The 21691-nt window shown below is 48.5% G+C and overlaps 1 protein-coding gene across 2 annotated transcripts in view; it reads right to left on the reverse strand.

Moving 5' to 3' along the window:
* The window catches only part of ltk (leukocyte receptor tyrosine kinase), a 372023-nt gene that overhangs the window by 32828 nt on the left and 317504 nt on the right, over nucleotides 1-21691 (reverse strand). For both annotated transcript variants that reach the window (XM_086003657.1, XM_086003656.1), the window contains 3 exons: nucleotides 12099-12285; nucleotides 9100-9190; nucleotides 5901-5965 (listed from right to left, as the gene is read on the reverse strand). In XM_086003657.1, the coding sequence (XP_085859783.1) occupies nucleotides 5901-5965; nucleotides 9100-9190; nucleotides 12099-12285 (343 nt within the window). The remainder of the gene's footprint in view (nucleotides 1-5900; nucleotides 5966-9099; nucleotides 9191-12098; nucleotides 12286-21691) is intronic.

A 21691-nucleotide genomic window follows, 5' to 3' on the forward strand; every position in this document is an offset into this window, starting at 1 on the left:
GGATTAAATACACGGGGTTACGGGGATAGGGCTTGGGTGGGATGGCTGTCGGTGTAGGGACTGGGTGCTAGGGTTTGGATGATCAGCCATGATCTCGTTGAATGGCGGAGCAGGCTCGAAGGGCCAAATGGCCTGCTCCTATCTTCTATGTTTCTTCTATGTTTCTATGTATAACCAAGGGGCTTCCATTCATCTTGTGCCTTCATCAGCTACTTCACTGCAAGGGTAGTGGAGGCCATTTTGTTAGTCCTCTGTAGCAGGCTTAGCCAGGCCAGTCGGTCTGGTGAAGGTCCAAGACCCACTTTAAATGCACCAGCCAGGCTGGTCAAGGTCTAAGACCCACATTAAGGGCACTGTTATGTATTGTGTGTTCTATTGTGTGTTCTCCTCCCACCTGTGGTGGCGCTGTCACAGGAGATAAATGGTTGGGTGTTCTCGGTTAAGTTTAGCTCTCTTTGTTCGGAACTTTCCAGAACTTCCTTTCCTTCCAATAAAGCACTTCATGTTTGAATCTCTGAGTTCTGAGTCCTAAATTGTGTCTAGGTAGAAAGGTACCAACAAAACAAGTGGCAACGAGGAGTGGATGAATCTGCGTACGTTACGGGTGCAGTGAGTAAACAGAAATTTTAATTTGAAACTTGAAATGGCTACTATATTAGGAAACATCGGTGATTTTGATGAAAATGTGGAGCAATGGAGCGCATATACGGAACATTTTGACTATTTTGTATTGGCGAATGCGGTGGCAAATGAAAAGGTCGTGCCTACCTTTTTGAGTGTAATCGGGCCGAAGACATTCAATTTACTTCGCAGCCTCGTGCAACCAGATAAGCCAGGAACTAAAACATATAAGCAACTAGTGGAAATTCTTGGAGCACATTTTTCACCAAAACCTCTGGTTATTGCTGAGAGATTTAGATTTCACAAACGGAATCAAGAGGAGGAGGAATCAGTGATGATGTTTATTGCTGCTTTAAAAAGGTTATCAGAACACTGCAAGTTCAAGGAGTTGCTGAAGGACACCATTAGAGACAGACTCGTGTGTGGTCTGCAAAATGCAGCCACACAGAAGCGCCTTCTTACTGAGGACAACCTTACTCTTGAAAAGGCCACTGAAGTTAGTGTCTCCATGGAGATGGCGGAAAAGGAGGCTCACCAGTTGAGTTCAACAGGGAGAGGTCACAAGGTGTCATCTGAGCCTAAAGGTGCGCGGAACGGCACATGTTACCGTTGTGGGAAAACGGGCCATCACGCTAATGACTGCTGGTGTACGGAGCTGGAATGCCGAAATTGTGGCAAAAAGGGTCACATTGAACGCGCCTGTAGAGGTAAAAAAAGAACAGACAGAGCTGGGAAGCATGGAAGCAAAATGTCTGTATTTGGACAAGAGAGGAAAAAGAGTGTTCATTCAGTGCAGTATGATGGAACAAGCAAAACAGAGGGGAGCGACACCTCTGAGGAGGAAGAGGTGCACATACTGACAGTTGCAGGTGATTCAAATGGCTACTGGGTGTCACCACTGGTGGAGGGACAATCAGTGCAGATGGAGGTGGACAAAGGCGCGGCTGTGTCCCTTGTTTCAGACACTGTCTACAACAAAATGCTAAAGCATCTTACCCTTCAGCCAACAAACATTGTGCTAAAGACGTATACCGGTGAACCTGTGGCCATGAGAGGCATCATTGAGGTGACAGTTAAATTGAATGGACATACTGCAAAACTGCCACTATATGTGGTAAAGGGAAATTACCCATTGCTACTGGGACGTGCGTGGCTGGAGAAAATCATGCTGGGCTGGCCTGCAGTCCGCATGATGTCAAAAGGGGAGTCAGGTCTGACTGCAGTGTTAAACAAACATGCAGAATTCTTCAATGGGGAACTTGGGAGCATGAAAAAGATCAGCGTGAGACTGGACATTAAACCTGACAGCAAGCCGAAGTTTCACAAAGCCCGACCTGTACCCTATGCAATTAGGCCAAAAGTTGAGGCTAACTTGGAGGCCTTAGTCGAGAATGGAGTCCTGGAGCCTGTGAGCATGAGCAAATGGGCCACACCGATTGTTCCTGTCCTGAAAAAGGATGGATCTGTTCGAATCTGCGGGGATTTTAAAGTGACTATTAACCCGGTGCTGGTCTGCGGAACAGTACCCTCTTCCCCTCATTGAGGATCTTTTTACGGGCCTGGCCGGAGGGCAAAAGTTCAGCAAAATAGACTTATGCCAGGCTTATCTACAAATGCATGTCGATGACAAATCAAAGGAGTTGCTGACAATTGTGACACACAAGGGGCTATACAGGTACTGCCGCCTTCCGTTTGGAATTACGTCGGCCCCTGCTCTATTCCAAAGGGCAATGGATCAGATTTTGAGTGGACTGCCAGGAGTCCAGTGCTACCTGGACGACATCCTTGTCACTGGGACAAATGAGGAGGATCATCTTCTGAACTTGGATGCGACACTACAACGACTGAAAGAGTACGGACTCAGAGTTCGTAAAGACAAATGTGAATTCTTTCAGTCTTCAGTTGAGCACCTGGGGCATGTGATGACGCTACTGGCCTGCATAAGGCGCCGTCAAAGGTCAAGGCGATCGTGGAGGCCCCAGCACCCCAGAATGTGAGCCAGTTACGTTCATTTCTGGGGCTACTTAACTACTATGGGAAGTTTATTCCAGACTTAGCAACATTGCTGAAGCCGTTACATCAGTTGCTATGTCTAGGCAAAACATGGAAATGGACTGAACTGTGCAACGAAGCTTTCGCCCAAGCAAAGAAAGCATTGCTGAAATCGGAGGTCCTGACACACTTCGACCCAAAGCTACCCGTGCAGCTAGCATGTGATGCATCACCATATGGTGTGGGAGCAGTCATATCCCACATCATGCCTTCGGGTGAAGAGAAACCTATCGCCTTCGCATCACGCACCTTGAACAAGGCCGAGAGTAACTATGCGCAGATCCAGCGCGAGGCCTTGGGAATCGTTTTTGGAATTCGAAAATTTCATCAGTACCTGTTTGGGAGAAGGTTCACATTCCTGACGGACCACCGTCCATTGACTTCAATCTTCGGGCCCCACACCGGAATTCCGTCTCTCGCTGCAAGCAGGATGCAAAGGTGGGCTTTACTGTTGTCAGGACACACATACGACATCAAATATCGCAAATCAGACTTGCACGGCAACGCAGACGGTCTCTCGAGGCTACCCTTGCCTGTTACTCCCCCAGAGCCTCGTCAGATAGACATCTTCTACTTTAGACAAGTGGAGGGAGCACCTGTCACTGCAGTTCAGGTGCGAAGGTACACCTGCAATGATCCAGTCCTGTCTGAGGTAATGGACGATGTCATTCGAGGGAGAGCTATAGGAGATTCTCCTAGTTTGAAACCTTACGTTTCAAAAAGAAATGAGCTCTCCATCCAGGCAGGTTGTCTTCTTTGGGGACGCCGTGTCATCATTCCGCCACCTCTGAGGGAACCTATACTGCAACAACTTCATACAGGCCACAGTGGGATGGTTCGGATGAAGGAAATGGCAAGAAGCTACTTCTGGTGGCCAGGTCTCGATGGGAATATTGAGGAGAAAGCCAAAACATGTTCCCCATGTCAAAGGGTCCGGAATGTTCCACAGCTGGCAACCCTACACCCCTGGGATTGGCCTGCAGAAGTGTGGCAGCGAGTACATGTGGACTTCGCCGGTCCTTTTGAAGAGAAGATGTTTATGGTGGTTGTAGATGCTCATAGCAAGTGGCCGGAGGTCGCTGTGATGAGGTCTACCACGGCAGAGAAAACAATTGAGAAACTTGGTGAGATGTTCAGCCGTTATGGCTCACCGGAACAACTCGTAAGTGACAACGGTCCACAATTTGTATCACAGGAGTTTGCAACCTTCCTGCATGTGAATGGTGTCCAACACATCAGGTCTGCGCCCTATCATCCCTCTACTAACGGCCAGGCAGAAAGGTTCGTGCAAACTTTGAAGCACGCCTTGAAGGCATCGCAAGGTCAGGGCTCAATCCACCAACGTCTGAACAGCTTCCTGTTGTCCTACAGGAACGAGCCACATGCCACAACCAAAACTTCCCCCGCTTCGCTCATGATGAAGAGGCAGTTGCGGACAAGTTTTGACTTACTCAAACCTCCAAGGGCAGAGCAGGTTGTCCATCGTCAACAACAAGCTCAAGTTGAAAAGAGAGAGAAAAGAGCCAAGGAGAGACGGTTTCATCCGGGAGAGCACGTCCTAGCTCGAAACTACAACACTGGACCAAAATGGGTTCCTGCTACAGTGATCGCGCAGACGGGCCCTGTGTCTTACACGGTTGAGACTGCTGAGGACGTCGTCTGGAGAAGACACACAGATCAACTGTTGCTAGGAGCAGAGACAGTCACAGAGGCTCCAACGGCTGGTTGGCCTGAACTGTTTCCGGATGATACCGCAAACCAGCATCCCTTGCCACAGTGCTCTTCTCCAACACAGGAAGTCAAAGAGAATGTTCCACCTGTGCAAACTCCTGACTTTCAACTGACACAGGCACCTTCTGCATCTAGGCCTGTGTCAATGCCTACTGCTGTGGTAGCCAGCGATGACCGCCGGTATCCTGTCAGAGAGCGGCGGCCTCCAAGATGCTTGGATCTGTAGGCTTAGCGACTTACCCACAAGACTGGGGCAGAATAAACCCCAGGGTAAGGTCAGGGGTTGAGGCAGTCTACCTCTACCCTAGGTTAGTTGAGTGCATTGAAAGTAACTTACCTGTTGAGGAATAATGTGGACCTCCATTTAAGAGGGGAGGAAATGTTATGTATTGTGTGTTCTATTGTGTGTTCTCCTCCCACCTGTGGTGGCGCTGTCACAGGAGATAAATGGTTGGGTGTTCTCGGTTAAGTTTAGCTCTCTTTGTTTGGAACGTTCCAGAACTTCCTTTCCTTCCAATAAAGCACTTCATGTTTGAATCTCTGAGTTCTGAGTCCTAAATTGTGTCTAGGTAGAAAGGTACCGACACAACAGGCACCAGCCAGGCTGGTCAAGGTCTAAGACCCACATTAAGGGCACCGGCCAGGCTGATCAAGGTCTAAGACCCACATTAAGGGCACCGGCCAGGCGGGTTAAGGTCCAAGACCTATAATGAAGGACACCAGCCAGGCTGGTCAAGGTCCAAGACCTATAATGAAAGACACCAGCCAGGCTGGTCAAGGTCTAAGACCTATAATGAAGGACACCAGCCAGGCTGGTCAAGGTCCAAGACCTATAATGAAGGACACCAGCCAGGCTGGTCAAGGTCCAAGACCTATAATGAAGGTCACCAGCCAGGCTGGTCAAGGTCTAAGACCTATAATGAAGGACACCAGCCAGGCTGGTCACGGTCCAAGACCTATAATGAAGGACACCAGCCAGGCTGGTCAAGGTCCAAGACCTATAATGAAGGACACCAGCCAGGCTGGTCAAGGTCTAAGACCTATAATGAAGGACACCAGCCAGGCTGGTCACGGTCCAAGACCTATAATGAAGGACACCAGCCAGGCTGGTCACGGTCCAAGACCTAGAGTTAAGGATTTCTGTCAAGGAAAGAGCAAGAGAGAAAATGGGATAAATCAAGTTGTGGTCAAGTTATAGAATAAAATAAAATTCGGGAGGGGTTAAATGTCCATAGTTTGTAAGAGGAGGGGAAGTTTCACAGGTAAGCTTATTATGTGAAGACTGCTGTCTGACTAGATGTGAGCACAGGCTGGAGATGGGGCAGAAAGACTATAGGCTTGATTGTCTGACCGTCACCCCTTGAATTTACCCTTTCATCCCAGTTACCCTTGACTGATACTTCTGACATGTTATCAGTAACGTGTTAAAATGTTGAGAAATGTGCTCTAGAACTTCAAGGGCTCAGAGGGCAATAGAGTAGAACTGTTGCTGTTACCTGATAATTAAAGCCTCCATCAAGAAATCCATTTCATCTTGTTCGGAGCAGATTTCTGGAAGTGTCTGTAAAGGGTGGCAAACTGCTATGAATACTTAACTAAAGGGTGCAGGTACATGTCAGTGTTTAAGACAAACAACAATTAGCTGCTGAATATGACCCAATCCCTAATCTTACAATGCATAAGAAGAAAGACTTGCATTTATTTAGCGCCTTTCACAACCTCATGATGTCCTAAAGCGCTTAACAGCCAATTAAATACTTTTGAAGTGTAGTCACTGTTATTGCAATGTAGGAAATGCTTCAGCTAATTTCTGGACAGCAAGATCCCACAAGCAGCAATTTGATAAATGACCAGATAATGTGTTTTAGGTGTTGTTTAAGGGATAAATGTTGGCCAGGACACTGGAAGAATGCCCCTGCTTTTCTTCAAAATATTGCTGTGGAATCTTTTACGTCCATCTGAGAGGGCAGACGGGACCTTGGTTTAACGTCTCATCCGAAAGACGGCACCTCTGACAGTGCAGCACTACTGTACTGAAAGATCAGCCTAGATTATGTGTTCAAGTTTCTGGAGTGGGACTTGAACCCATGGGGGGGAAAATTCGGTTGCTTTGCGCCTCCCGTTAGCGCCTAAGCGGAGCGCAAAGCAACTAGCACCTGGACACGGCGCCGCCAACGCCTCCCACAAAATTCAGCGGGAGGTTAGCGTCGCGCTAACCATTAACGCCCCGCGGTGCTGCGCCGCCGGCGATGACGTCATCGCTGTGCACAGCGTCCCGCTCGCGCCCCAGCCGCGATCTTCGGTAGCGCCCCCTGACTTACCGTCGGACGCTATGTCCGACGGGGTCAGGGGGGCCTACCAGCGGCCGGCGATATTTAAAGACGAGGTGCCGGGCGGCCATTTTTGTTGCTGGCCGCCTGCCTCCGCTCTCATCCCTGGCCTCCTGTCCATCCCCCCACCGCAGAGTGCCGGCTGCGCTCCGTGAGCCCGGCATTTCTCTTGAGTGCCGGGCTCTTTTGCCGGCACTCCCGATCCCTGGTGGCCCAGCTGGGCCCAAGGTCACGCTGCGCAAGGCCCCCCCCTTTAAGAAGGGGAGGAAGGCTTGCAATACCGTGACACAGCGTGCCGCGATATTCCCTTGCAGTGTCCCAAGAGGGAGGCGGGGCACTTCCAGTAGCGCCCTGCTTCCCTCTTGGGGTGCTACCACTCAATTTTGGTCGCGGGGGCGCTAATTTTTCCGGGGCGCTAAAAGTAGCACCCCAGCGAAGTTAGCGCCCCAAAGGGGGCGTGACTCAATTTTTCGCCCGTGATCTTCTGACTAAGAGGTGAGAGTGCGGTCAACCGAGCCACGGCTGACACCTATATGGTTGGAGTCTTGTTAACTAACAGTTCCTGAACTAAAATTCAGTGTATAAGTTTGATTAAGTGTCAGCTTGGCTCAGTTGATAGCACCCTCAGCTCTGAGTGACAAGGTTGTGGAATCAAATCCCACTTAAAGCCTTCTACACACTTCAACGCGGTACTGAGGGTGCAATGCATTGTCAGAGGTGCCGACTTTTCAATCAGACATTAAACTGAGGACCGATCTGCCTGCTCAGATGGACATGGCACTTTTTGGAGAAGAACCAGTGAGTTTTCCCAGTTTCCTGGCCAATATTCGTCCCTTAAGCAACAGCACCAAAACAGAGTAATATGTCATTCACCTTATTTGCTGATTGTGGGATCATTCAGTGCAAAAAATCAGCTGCTACATTTGCCTACATTCAAAGGCAATTCCTCGTCTGTGAAGCGCTTTGAGACATCCCGAATATGGGAAAGAATATGTTTCAATGCAAGTTATCTTTTTCACTATGAAATTCAAAATCCCGTAGTTATGTGTCACCCTTGAGTACCAAGACTATGATGGTTTCTGATTCTTTGCCACTTTATTTTTATCCCTTTGGAGCTTCTTCCTGTTCTGCTGCCTTCCTCAATCAGGGAGGTGGAACTGTCTCTGGCAGTCCAGGGATGTCCCAGGACAGGATGGAGGTAAATGCTGCTGCTCCGTGGAATACCTCCAAGTTCCGCTTCAAGTCGCACACCATCCTCTCATGGACCCATATCGTCGTTCCGTCATCGTTGCTGGGTCAAAATCTTGGAACTCCCTACATGACAGCATCATGGGAGCACCTTCACCACATGGACTGCAGTGGTTTAAAAAGAAGGCTCACCACCACCTTCTCAAGGGCAACTCGGGATTGGCAATAAATGCTGGCCTTGCCAGCGATGATCAAATCTCGAGAATGAATTAAAAATAACCTCTGGTTTCCACCTGACATTTACCCTCCCTCCCTCCCAGCCAGGTTCAAGCCAGCTCCTGGGATTCACACAGTTTCTGGGCTTCCTTCTTTAACGTACGATCCTAAACATCAGTTCTGCTCTCATTTTGCTTGTGTTTTCTTCTCTTACTGTATTTTTGTGGGAGGGGAACATTATGCTAACAACACCCCCTCCCCCACCCACCCAGCATTTTTAGTATTCTTATTCCCTTTCTTCAACCAGCTCACGTGACTCCTGGAGCCAACTGCACAGTCGTTGGCAATCTACACTGAGAGGAGGCACCATGATTCTGTCACCATAACTCTCCGCCACTTAAGCACCACTCGCCCCTGCTGGGAAAAATCTGAATCTACACCCAGCATGTCCCTGCTCAACGTGCCTCAGACCTTGAACTGAGTGGAGCTCAAAGTTCCAATTTGCAAGCAAAAGAAACCATGCGGATTACGGCACAGGGAGAAGAACATGTCTTAGCATTCCGCTTCAGTGGCTGTAACTTAATGGCGGAGGAAAAAATCCAATCAGAGCCATTATAGGATCTGATGTCCCTGATCCGATGCTCCAAGTGACGAGCAGGGAATGCTGGTTGAGAATACTGTAGGCCCGGAACCCCTGATTTCCCATTCATTCATTTAAATAGAGTCATGCCCTTTCCTGGACTGACAAATTTGGTAGATTAACACCCTTCCCCCATGACCATGACAGATGGTAACGCTTTGCTCATCCCTTCCGGGACAGTGGCCATGGAGGAGTTTATAGGTCAAACTGTTTGCAATCCAATGGAGAAGGTGGCTGCCTGACTGCCCACTCTTATGACTGGAGGACATCAGTGAATGACCTGTAATGAAAGTAATAATTTTGGAAAAGTCCATTACTAACCTTGATTGCCACTTGTAAAGGGACAGACTCTCCACCAATTCCAACCACGTGTCCCTCATACACTTCACCAAAAGCACCATGACCAAGAGCCCTAAGAAGCAAAAGTGAACAAACGCGAGGTTAAGGTTGACCGTGTTAAGGCATGTTGTAAAATGGACCTCGTCATCAAGTTGCATTTCAGCAATTTAGCCAAACAGCAAAGGTCACTACTTCTTGGTGAATGCGTGGACCCAGGCAGTGGGACTAACTGGATAGCTCCTTCAAAGAGCCGGCACAGGTATGATGGGCTGAATGGCCTCCTTCTGTGCTGTAAGGTTCTATGGGCTAAAAGTTCGAATGTTTGGGCACAACGGGTGCCATTTTGGGTCGAAAATGGTGTCCAAGCTGCGCGCCCACAATTGTGGTGAGGGTGTTAGCGTTGGCGCTGAGTGCGTGCGCCTGAAGTATGTAGAGTAGGCAGATCGTGACATCAATCAGACACCAGCGCTGCCATTTTCGTCCTCAATGCTGGAACTAATACCCTGTGTTAATCTTGCACAGCTGAACATGCCCCTTTCTGCCTGGGCTGTCCGTGATCGACTCATCCGACCGCAGTACCAGTGAACGCAACCCCAATTCCCCATTCAACAATAGTCCCACACCTTACCTTCCATCTGTCACTGACCATCACAGCGTCCTCTTGGCCACAATGCTGAATTAAAAGCCACCACAAAAGAAACATTCCAATCCAACTTTATTAATCAATCCATCCAATATAACATAACAAAGTCAACCAATTACCCTTGTGAATTCCCTTAGTGCCTGTCTTCCGTGTGCCTTTGCCTGTCCCAGGGTTCCTACGTAGTGCTACCCCAGTGAGTCCAGCATGGCTGGTGTAAGGCTGCTGACTTTCAGTGGGGGAGACTGCAGATGGTCTAGCAGGACGACCTCGGGCACCTCTGGGCCTAGAAGGCCCGGCAGCGGACTGCATCATCTTGGCCTGGACGGCAGCAGTCTGGGCTGGCTGGCTGACAGGCAACAGCAAGGGCATTGGTGGAGTGGCAGTGGTGGGAGGACGAATGCTGTCATCCTGAGAGAGGACAGCAGCTTCTTGCTCCACGGAGCCACTGCCACTCTCCTGGGGCGGCGCCTCAGCAATCCTAGTAATCTGTTGGAAGACAGTTTGCTGGACTGCTGTGACACCCTGCAAGCCCCTTTCCACACTGGTAAACCCAGTCACGACGGCAGCAGTCTGAGCTTGTGTGGCAGCAGTCTGACCCTGCATGAGAGCAGTCTGAGCTTGCATGACTTCATTCTGAGCTTCTACTGTAGCACTCAGACTTGTGCTTGTGCTCCAATGAAAGCCGAGACATCAGTCATCAGACGCTGCATGATGGTTGGGTCCACAAGTGTGCTAATGGATCTGCCCACCCCTTCCATGCTGGAAAGGTTGGGCTCCAAGTTCTGTGCAAAGCCCTTGCAAGGTTGGTGCTGGATTCCTCCATGCGCGATGACATTTCACTCGGGCTTTCTAGCAGGCCTGCCAATACACCGAGCAATTCGTTGTGCAAACCCATCAGCGTTCTTCTGCAGGCTGCCCCATCGAAGTCTTCTGCAGCAGAACCCGTGTGCGACCTCGCCCTCCGGGGAGCTGGCACCTGTGCTACCCTTTCCACCTGCCCTGGCAGCAGCCCACTCATGCCCGGTGCCTCACCACGTGCAGATCCCACCTCTAAGCTACCCTCTAAACTCCGCGCAGCACCGCTATCTGAGCTGATGGCTATGACTGTCAGAGCGAGTGATGGTGTTTCTTCTTCATCATTCTCCTCTGCCTCTTCTTGAACCTCTGGCTGGGCAGGTTGGATTTCTTGGGTCTCTGAAATGAGAAAGGCACAAGGGTAGGGTTGTGGTGAGGAGAGTGGGGGGTGGGGGCGGGGGGAAGCAAGAGGTGCATGCTTACATCATGTGCAGCTTGTAAATCAGCAGAGACTGTGGGATGAGGGGGAAATGGGATGTGAAAGGGAGGATAACATATGAGGATACGGGCATCTTGTATTCTTTCAGCCCCACCACTGGCCACGGGCTCAGCCATGGTCCTCCCAAGAATGGCCAGCACCGTCTCCTCCATGGGGGTGAGGTGATGCAGGTGAGCCTGTCCCTTGCCAGTTAGGTTCTGCTGGCGTCAGTTATGCGCTACCTATTCCTGCGCGAGAAAGGGAAGTGTGTCAGTGAGTGTGGTGCAATGTGTTTGGGTGATGTGCCTGTCATGGTTGAAAGCTGACAGTGTGTGCAAGCTGTGAAACGTGGGTCTGAGTCTTGCAGCAGTGCTAAGTGTACGAGGGTTAGATGGAGCATCTGAATATGAGATATGAGTCATGATTGATAGAGATTGTTGGTAGCTGAGTGATGGGGGTGCGGTGAATTGAGCAGTGTGGTGATGCTAATGGTGTAGTTTGTGGGATATGGCATTTGAAGATGAATTCACTGACCTTAACCACTCAAGTGAGGTCATTAAACTTCTTCCTGCTCTGCGTCCGCATCCTCGGGACTACACAGCTGGCATTCACCAAGTGGCTATCTGCTCCCACTGTCCTTTGCTCTGTTGCCTGGAGGGCCTCCTGGCCCCCTGTGGAAAGAGGACTTCTCTCCACCTATTGCTGCATCGGAGAACCTTGGTTCACGCTCTTTCCTCTGTTGTGCCATCATTAATTGATTTTTTTGTTCAATGATCTGCTACAGGCAGAAAGCATCTCCCCTTTAAGAGGTGCAGACTGCCTTTAATTGGAGCTAGCCTTGCACGAACGTGGCCCCCTGCTGATAGCTCAGCCACTCAGCAGTGCGTTCAGCGCTGGGCTGTGCGCCACCATCATGGAAATGAGCAGGCAGCACAAAGTTCCCTTTCTGCCTGCAGTCCTCTGAACGGACGTGGATTGCTAACGCATCGCAATCCCGGCATTTCATTTTCGGGGGCAAATGAATTTCTAGGCCTATAATCCTTACCCCTCATTGGTGTCACCCACCTCAACAAGGAGATGTTTCTCCTGGGCACTTCCTTGAGTTCGTTGAGTGATGCCACCTTGCCAGCGAAGCAGTAGTTCGGGTTGTAATCAGTCATGATGGTAGAGGTTCTGATCTTACTCAGCTTGTACTCTGGGCTCTGCAGCTTTACCCTCACTGCCTGCAACCGGTTGTTCTTGCGATAGTAAACTGCCGTGGGAATAAGACAAGGATCGATCAGGGGCTGATGGGCGTTCTGTCATCATGTCATGCACACCAACCAGTTCACGCACGCAGATCAATACACACACTCATACGCGTGATGCACGCAAAGGTACAGATCTACACACAGGGCCAGACCTACAATTTGCAAGGCCCCATGTGACATGAATCAGTCATTCATGAAAGAAAGACTTATGAAATAATACTGAGTGGCCTACGGGTGGCGCTGTCCAGGGAGAGTATAAATACTCGGGCACAGGCCCAGCTTGCGCAGGACATTCTTAACAGGACCTAGTGAAGGACACAACTAGACCTCCATGTTATAAAACAGTTGATTAAAGCTTTGTTTAACGCTTAAACCAAGTGCCTAGTGGTTTTCTTATGTCACCATGCACTAGATTTCTAGGACTGCATCAACCTTGATCAACAAATATAATTTTTTTCACGCAAGTACCAAAGCTTTCTGTCCTAGATTTCCTGCATTACAACAGTGACTACACTTCGAAAGTGTTTCATTGACTGTAAAGTGCTGTGGGATGCCCTGAGGTTGTGAAAGGTGCGATATAAACACAAATTCTTTCTTTCGTTCTTTCTTTCTAGGTGATTATGATCTGACCCCTGAGTACTTAACAACTCTACTCATGAACTGAAAGACCTGTTCTACTGTGAGCTCTTCATCCTAATGGTTGACCTCATCTGTGGCTCACTCTTGCCTCTGAGTCAGAAAGTTGTGGGTTCAAACCCTGCTCCAGGTGTCCTGACCAACATTTATCCCGAAACCAACATCACTAAAAAAAAATTATCTGGTCAATATCACATTGCTGTTTGTGGGATCTTGCTGTGCGAAAATTGGCTGCCGCGTTTTCTACATTATAACAGTGACTACACTTCAAAAGTACTTCATTGGCGGTGAAATGCTTTGGGATGTCCTGAGGTGGTGAAAGGTGCTATAGAAATGCAAGTCTTTCTTTGTTTTCCAATTCATTTTCATTTTAAAAAAGATGTTTTTTTTAACTGCGAATATAGGCTTCAACCAGTTCTTATTGACCGTGGATCAATGATGCCCTCAATCAGTGACAAATGGGTATCTTTTTAAATAAGTATCAATGGCTTTATATAAATATTGATGCTATTTGTTAACAAATGTCACTTTCAAATAGAATTCTTCCAACTTTTTTTTTTAAAAACCTCCAGACTAAAGTTTCTTTGTTTCTTAATGGAGTTGGAGGGGACAGCAGCAATTGGGGACATAGGGTGAGTAATGGCAGAGTTGAGAGAGAGGGGCAATGTTTGGAGACAGAAGAGGAAGTCGCACAGTTTGCTAACGATTGGGTGAGTGGCTGAGAGGAAGAGATCGGGGTTCTTCACTGTACAACCCAACTATCCAGTCTTTAGGTCACTGAGAGCACTTCAACTTCAAAACTGATTCAAATAAAAGAACGCAGCATTGAGTAACAGATATTAAAGGCTGGTAATGGGCATGGGGTGAGAAATTGGGTGCATGAGGTAGCATTCCTAATTCGCTGTGCATTACGTTTTGCAATACTTGGTTTCGGAGGGGCACAACTTGGCCTCATTTAGAGAGATCATCAAAACTCTGTCCCACGTTGAATCTCGCAACTCTGGGTGAGTCATGCGCCTTATATAAAATGAGAACATTGGGGATCCTGGATCCTGGCCTGCTCAAGTAGGCTTCTTAAAGGTATATTAATGCCATACAGTTATTATAAAGAATGCCTGTGTTTTCAGTTAAATTCTGCTGGGTCTTTCCCCATGCTCGTTGGTTCTGCTGAGCATCCCACCATCTTTGGGCATTTTTCCTGCCAATATTTTACTTCATTATTCTTGGCCTTCTTGTAGAAAGTGGTAAGGACAGGAATTAATTTGAAGGTTCTGCTTGATTTAGTTGAAGAGGAAGAACTCATGAGGAGCCAACAAATGGAAGTGCAGCAACTACCGAGACACCCTACCCTACCCTGGGACCCTTGTTCATGTGGTCAGATACCATAGAAACATAGGAACAGGAGGAGCCCATTCAGCCCCTTGAGCCTGCTCCGCCATTCAATTAGATCGTGACTGATCTGCACCTCAATTCCATTTACCTGCCTTTGCTCTATATCCCTCGATACCCTTACCGAACAATAATCCATCGATCTCAGGCTTGACAGCTCTGTCCCAGTCTCCAAAGCCTTTCGGAAGAGAGAGTTCCAGATTTCTACTACCCTTTATATGACAATGTGCTTCCCAATTTTGCACCTGAACGGCCTGGCTCTAATTTTAAGGTTACACCCCCTTGTTCTGGACTCCCCCACCAGAGGAAATAGTTTCTCTCTATCTGTCAAATTCTTTAAACACCTCGATCAGATCACTCCTCAATCTTCTATACTCCAGGGAATACAAGCCTAGATTATGCAACCTAAACATGAATTGAATGCACATCTTTTCTTCTTATGTAAGCCATGGTTTTAATGTCAGGAGTCTTGTTGCCCACATGGATGGCAGCTACAATGCCCTTCACTTGAGGGATCCCGGTGAAATAGGGCCACTTTCCCACAGTAGGATCTTCAATTCTCAGCATCACAGGAGCAGTAGTGCCCGCATATCTCCACTGTGCCATTATGAACATCCAGCCCACTTTTCTGCTGCAACCACAACTTCCCCTTTGGTGACGAGCTGCTGGCTTGCTGGATTTTATGTTCTCCGGGCATGCCTGCTACAAGCCAAGCTTTCTGGGCATATTCTTTTCTGTGCCTATTAACATTAGGAGAACAGACTCCCATTGCAAGTTCTGAGTCAGTGCAAGCCCTACTCCAAAGATTTGAGCACAAAAATCCAGGCTGACACTCGAGTGCAGTGCTGAGGGAGTGCTGCACTGTCAGAGGTGCCGTCTTTCGGATGAGACGTTAAACCTCTCAGTGAACATAAAAGATCCCATGACTATTTTGAAGAAGAACAGGGGAGCTCTCCCTGGTATCTTGACCAATAATTATTCCTAAACATACTCCTAAAAGCAGACTATCTGGTCATTACTACATTGCTGTTCGTGTGCACAATTTGGCTGGCTCGTTTCCGACATTACAACAGTACTTCATTCGCTATAAAGAGCTTCGGGTCGTCCCAATGTTGTGTAAAACCCTATATACTGTAACATTTCTGTACCTAAGTTGTGCTTATATTAGTAACATACTGGAGAAAAATGTAGCAATAGATAAATAGAAACATATACCATTACTTTAAACCTCCAGCAGAAACCAACATTTACCTTTAAGAGGCCTACTTGAGAAGGCTTGTCCTATCACTCCTCTACTTCCAGTTTTTAATAGATGAGCAGAATGCAGTGGGTGGAATTTCCTAATTTTATTAGGGTAGGCAAAGGAATTTCAAACAGCTCTGTTCAAGAAGGGAGAGAAGGATAAAGTGGGTAACTATTGATCAGTTAGTTTAACGTAAGTTGTGAGCAAACTCTTAGAATCCATAATTTGAGAAAAAAATTAGTAAATGTTTAGAAATGCATGGGAGAATTAAAGTCAGCCAACACAGATTTGTTAAAGGTAGAGGTTTTTTGAAGGTATTACTGACTATATATTGATAAAGAGAATGCGTAGATGTACTGTTTACAGATTTTCAGAGGGTATTTTACATAGAATTTACAGCACAAAAACAGGCCAATTGGCCCAACCTCAACTTTCATTTATATAGTGCAGTTAACAGAGTAAAATGTCCCAAGTGGCTTCATCAACCAAATTTGACACTGAGCCACATAACAAGATATTAGGACAGTTAACAAAAAGCTTGGTCGAAAAGGTAGATTTTAGGACCATCTTAAAAGAGAGAGAGGCGGAGAGGTTTAGGGAGAGAATTCCAGAGCTTAGGGCCCAGGTACCTGAAGGTACGGCTGCCAATGGTGGAGCAATTAAAATCGGGGATGCGCAACAGGCCAGAATTGGAGGAGTGCAGAGATCTCGGAGGGTTGTAGGGCTGGAGGAGGTTACAGAGATAGGGAGGGGCGAGGCCACATATATCTGGATTTGAAAACAAGGATGAGAATTTTTAAATCGTGTCAGTTTCTTCGCCCAGCACTTGCTCATTGGGACGGTGTCTCCTACTCCTCATAATGGGAGGTGGCTGGATATCTTCAAGTGCTTTCTGGGACAGGGGTGGCTCACTGCTTCCTTCTGCAAGGTCATAAGATCTGAGCAACTGCAACCAAATCTTCTATTATGGGGACTGCCTGGGCCAGCTCGCATCCGAGCTCTGAGTGGGTCATTTAGGAGGCATACATGGTGAGTTTCTCTGAGAGACAGCTCCTCTTCTCCTTCACGCTGCAAGTCTGTCTTGCTTTTTTCTTTAGGAAATGGGCAAAATAATTTTCATTGCACTCACGAGGTTGGCCCTACATAACCAACTCAACTCATGGAACAGAATCATAGAATGGTTTCAGCACAGAAGGAGGCCATTCGGCCCGTCGAGCCCGTGCCGGCTCTCTGCAAGAGCACCTCAGCTAGTCCCACTCCCCCTCCCTTTCCCCACAGCCCTGCAAATCTTTTTCCTTCAAGTACTTATCCAACTCCCTTTTGAAAGCCACGATTGAATCTTCCTCCACCACCCTATCAGGCAGTGCATTCCAGATCCTAACCACTCACTGCGTAAAAAATTCTTTCCTCATGTCGCCTTTGGTTCTTCTGCCCTATTATTAATACTCGTGGCATTCTTATTAATTGGTTAGTAGACTAAGTACCTCCCATTACTACTGACGATTCTTTGCACAGTAGTGAGATAGCTACAGCAAATAAGTACATTCTCATCCTTGTGTTCAAATTGCTCCATGGCCTCACCCCTCCCTATCTCTATTACCTCCTCCCACCCTCCAAGAAGTCTGTGTTCCTCCAATTCTGAACATCTGCCCATCCCCCACTTCCATCACCCAACCATTGGTGACTGTGTCTTCAGCTATGTAGGCCCTAAACCTCTCCACCTCTATCTCTCCATTAAGATGCTCCTTAAAACCTACCTTCAACTGTCCTAATGTCTCCTTATGTGGCTCAGTGTCAAATCTTGTTTGATAATGCTCCTGTGAAGTGCCTTGGGACGTTTTACTATGTTAAAGGAGTTGTACAACTACAAGTTGCTGTTGTTGTTGAGAGCTAGTGACAGCAATTGGATAGAGAGGTGGTTACAGCCATTGGGTAGAGTGATATCTACTGCAATTCGATAGAGAGATGGTTACAGCCATTGGGTAGAGTGATATCTACTGCAATTGGATAGAGAGATGGTCACAGCCATTGGGTAGTGATATCTATTGCAATTGGGTAGAGAGATGGTTACAGCCATTGGGTAGAGTGATATCTACTGCAATTGGATAGAGAGATGGCGACTGCAATTGCTTTCTTGGGAGAAAAATTTGGTTGATTTGCGCCTCCTGTTAGCACCCTAAGAGGGCGCTAATGGGGCGCAAAGCAACTAGTGCCAGGACGAGGCGATGTTTGTGCCGCTCGCGAAATTGACTAGACATTTTGCGGCGTCGCTAAACACTACCACCATGATCTCCTGCGCCTGCAGATTGTGATGTCAGTCAAGCGTGCAATGCCCTGGTCACGCCCCGGACTGGATATTGAGTGGCGCCCCCTGCCTTACCGCCTGCCACTAGCAATGACAGGTTGAGAGGAATGTTTTGCAGTCGGGAAGGGACTGGGTGAGCGCTATTTAAAGGCGACCGCTTCCTGCCTTTTTTTGTCAGTGACATTTTTGCATCACGCATTCTGCGAGAGAGTGAGAGACTTCTGGAGAGATTCAATGCTGTGTGAAAGAGTTTTGGATATTGAGCAGCACTTTGCAGGTTCATTTTGATTTGACCTTCCTTGCATCGATTTAGAAGAGACTATGGCGGCTGCACTCTGAGCTCTTTCCCTGGGCCTCTCCATTGTTCTTTCCAGCAGATTTGATGTACAGGTCTCTCCAGGCCGAGATTTAAGGCTGCAATGAGCAGGGTGTGGGTGAAGAGCAAGATCGACCCTCCCCTTTAAGAACTGGCTGGCGCCAGTGTGTCTGTGTTCCATTGCTGACTGACATCACCTGAGCTTCGCCAGTGCTCTGAGGCAACGCCTCGCTCCTCGGTGTTAGCGCCTTAAGAGAGGTGTGTAGTGTCTGATTTAGCGCTCCAATCACCTCCAGGGGCGATAGAAGTCAAGTTTGCAGTCGGAGGCGATAATTAGCGCCAGGCGCTAAACTTTGCGCCCGGCCGATAATTGCGCCCCAAACAGGATGATACCGAATTTCTCCCCGTGTACTTTGGCTCATGTAGAAAAATACAGCAAAACCTACATCATTTACCATTTAATGACGAATTAAATGGATGCGGGTACTCCTGGAGACATCGGAGGAAAAATTGGGTTCCTTTGCGCCTCCCGTTAGTGCCCTAAGATGGTGCTAAAGGGGCGCACAGCAACTAGCGCCCGGGCATGCCGCCGCCCACATCTCCCGCGAAATTCAGCGGGAGGTTAGCGCCACGCGGCGCTGTGCCACCGGCGATGACGTCATTGCCGTGCGCAGCACCCCGCTTGCACCCCGGCCGCGATCTTCGGGAGCACCCCCTGACATACCGCCGGATGCTATGTCTGACGGGGTCAAGGGGGCCTACCTGCGGCCAGGGAAGCACAATTTAAAGGCGAGGTGCGGGGAGGCCATTTTTGTTGCTGGCTGCCTGCCAGCACCTGCCTGCACTCCTGTCCCAGGCCTCCTGAACGGCACCCCCACCCCCCCGCCGTGGAGTGCCGGCTGTGCTCCAAGAGCCTGGCACTTCTCTGGAATGCCGGGCTCTTTTGCCGGCACCCCCAATCCCCGGGAGCCCAGCTGGGCCCCGGGTCGCGCTGCGCAAGGCCCCTCTCCTTTAAGAAGGGGAGGAAGGCCTGCAATACCGCGGCACAACATGCCGCAGAGCGTGGCGCTGTGGCATGTAGCACCGCGATATTCACTCGCAGTGCCCCAAGAGGGATACGGGGTGCTTCCAGTAGCGCCCCGCTTCCCTCTTGGGGCGCAACCACTCAAGTTCCGGCGTGGGGGCGCTAATTTTTCCGGGGCGCTAAAAGTAGCACCCCAGCGAAGTTAGCGCCATTCTGTTTACTCTGTCATTCAAGGGTGAATCTTTCCATGACAGAACTGATGATGCACTGTGTCATTGGTGGGGACTCCGCCAAGGCCCATTTGCAAACGAAGGTGAAAGGCAACCATCCCTATTACTGTTTCATTAAATTTTTGAGGCATTCAACCAGCATAATTACTCACTCACTCATGTCCTCTCAGAAGTAAGGTGAGAGAGATGGGAAAATTAACACATAATACTGTTAAGTCCGTGAATGATTGAGACACGGACTAGCAGGAGAGAAACAAACAGAACTTTACTGGTGAAAGGCATAAACGAATCTAACAAAACAGAGGCTCTCTAGCGCCTTTTATACAGGGGTGGTCACTGCCGGTACTGCAGTCTGAGACCAGTTATTCTCTTAAAGGTACATACACAACAATTCCTCCCCTTTTAGATAAACAGTACATAACATTCATTTAACAACTAATGATAACGAATTACAATCACAATTACTGTTGCTAGATACATTGGTTAAGTTTAAGCAATTATAAGTTCAGTCTTTGAGGAGACTTCCTGATTCTGTCTGGATAACGCCTCTTTGGGGTATCAGGTTCTTCTGGCAATGTTGAGTCGGAATCAATGTCATTGTTTGGTTCATCTGCTTCCAATATTACCGGGTCTGCGGTAGCTGCAATTGGAACGTCGATTTCATTACCAGGTGTATCTGATCATGGTGTGGAGTTGACGTTTTCCAGTGACTCTAGAATCTGGTCAGCATGTCGTCTTACAATGCTCTCCCCAACGTCCACGGTATACATGAGAGGTCCTTGTCGTGTACAAATCGTTCCTGGCTGCCATTTCTCAGTGCGGTAGTCCCGGGCCAAAACTGGTTGACCTATCTTAAAACTCCTGGTCGGCCTTTCATTCATATTCTGAAACTACCTGTTCTCCACATCTCTTCGGACGTTTGGCTTAACCAAATCCAAGCGGCATCGTAGTCTTCGATTGAAGAACATCATGGCTGGAGTTTGGTTGGTAACCGCATGTGTCGCATTCCGGTAGGCAAACAAAAAGTTGTCCACCTTGTGTTGTAGGGGTATATCTTCATTACACATTGCCTTGATAGCCTTCTTGAATGTTTGGACAAACCTCTCGGCCAATCCATTAGTGGCTGGGTGATATGGGGCAGATGTGTAATGCTTAACACCATTCACAGAAATCACAGAAACCCCACAGTGCAGATAGAGGCCATTTCGGCCCATCGAGCCTGCACCGACACATATCCCACCCGATCCCCGTAACCCCTACACCAAGACATGTCCCACCCTATCCCCGTAACCCCACGTATTTAATCCCCCTAACACTAAGGGTCAATTTATCATAGCCAATCAACCTAACCCGCACATCTTTGGACTGTGGGAGGAAACCGGAGCACCCGGAGGAAACCCACGCAAACACGGGGAGAATGTGCAAACTCCACACAGACAGTCACCCGAGGCCGGATTCGAACCCGGGTTCCTGGCGCTGTGAGGCAACAGTGCTAACCACTATGCCACCGTGCCGCCATTGTTCTTTAAGAACCTCCGGAACTCTTCAGACACAAACTGTGGTCCATTGTCAGTGCAAATCTGTTCAGGCAGCCCATTCCTGGCGAATATGGTTCGTAAAACTGTGATAGTTTTTTTCCGTGGTGGTTGAGGACATTTTTATTACCTCTGGCCACTTTGAATGTGCATCCACCGCAATTAAAAACATCGAGTCCATGAAGGGACCAGCAAAATCAATGTGCACCCTTTGCCATGGAGATGAGGGCCACTCCCATGGATGCAGAGGAGCTTGTGGTGGGGCGTTTTGGACCTTCTGGCATCCTGCACAGCTCTTGGTCATCTCTTCGATTTCTCTATCGATTCCCGGCCACCACACAAACGCTCTGGCTAAGCTCTTCATTTTTACCCCACCCAGATGACCCTCATGAAGCTCACTGAGCACTCTATCTGTCAACTTAGGTGGAATTACTACTCTGGATCCACACATCAAGGTTCCTCTGCACACTGACAGCTGTTCTCTTCTCGGCGAGAATGCTGGCAGCAGTGGTTCGCCATGTGCTGGCCATCCCTTCACCGTTAAATCATAGGCCCGTGATAGTGTCGGGTCATTCCGCGTTTCCTTTTCTATGTTTGCATTCGTCACAGGGAGACATTCGACTATGGTCGAGTGGAATAACTCCATTGGATCCACTGCAAGGTCTTCTTCTTCCACCGTCGGCAACGGTAGACGTGACAATCCATCAGCATTTCCATGCTGTTTAGTTCC

The sequence above is a fragment of the Somniosus microcephalus genome, chromosome 12 (assembly GCF_052327205.1).
Source record: "Somniosus microcephalus isolate GS21.2 chromosome 12, FLI_Smic_1.0, whole genome shotgun sequence".
Lineage (NCBI taxonomy): Eukaryota > Metazoa > Chordata > Chondrichthyes > Squaliformes > Somniosidae > Somniosus > Somniosus microcephalus.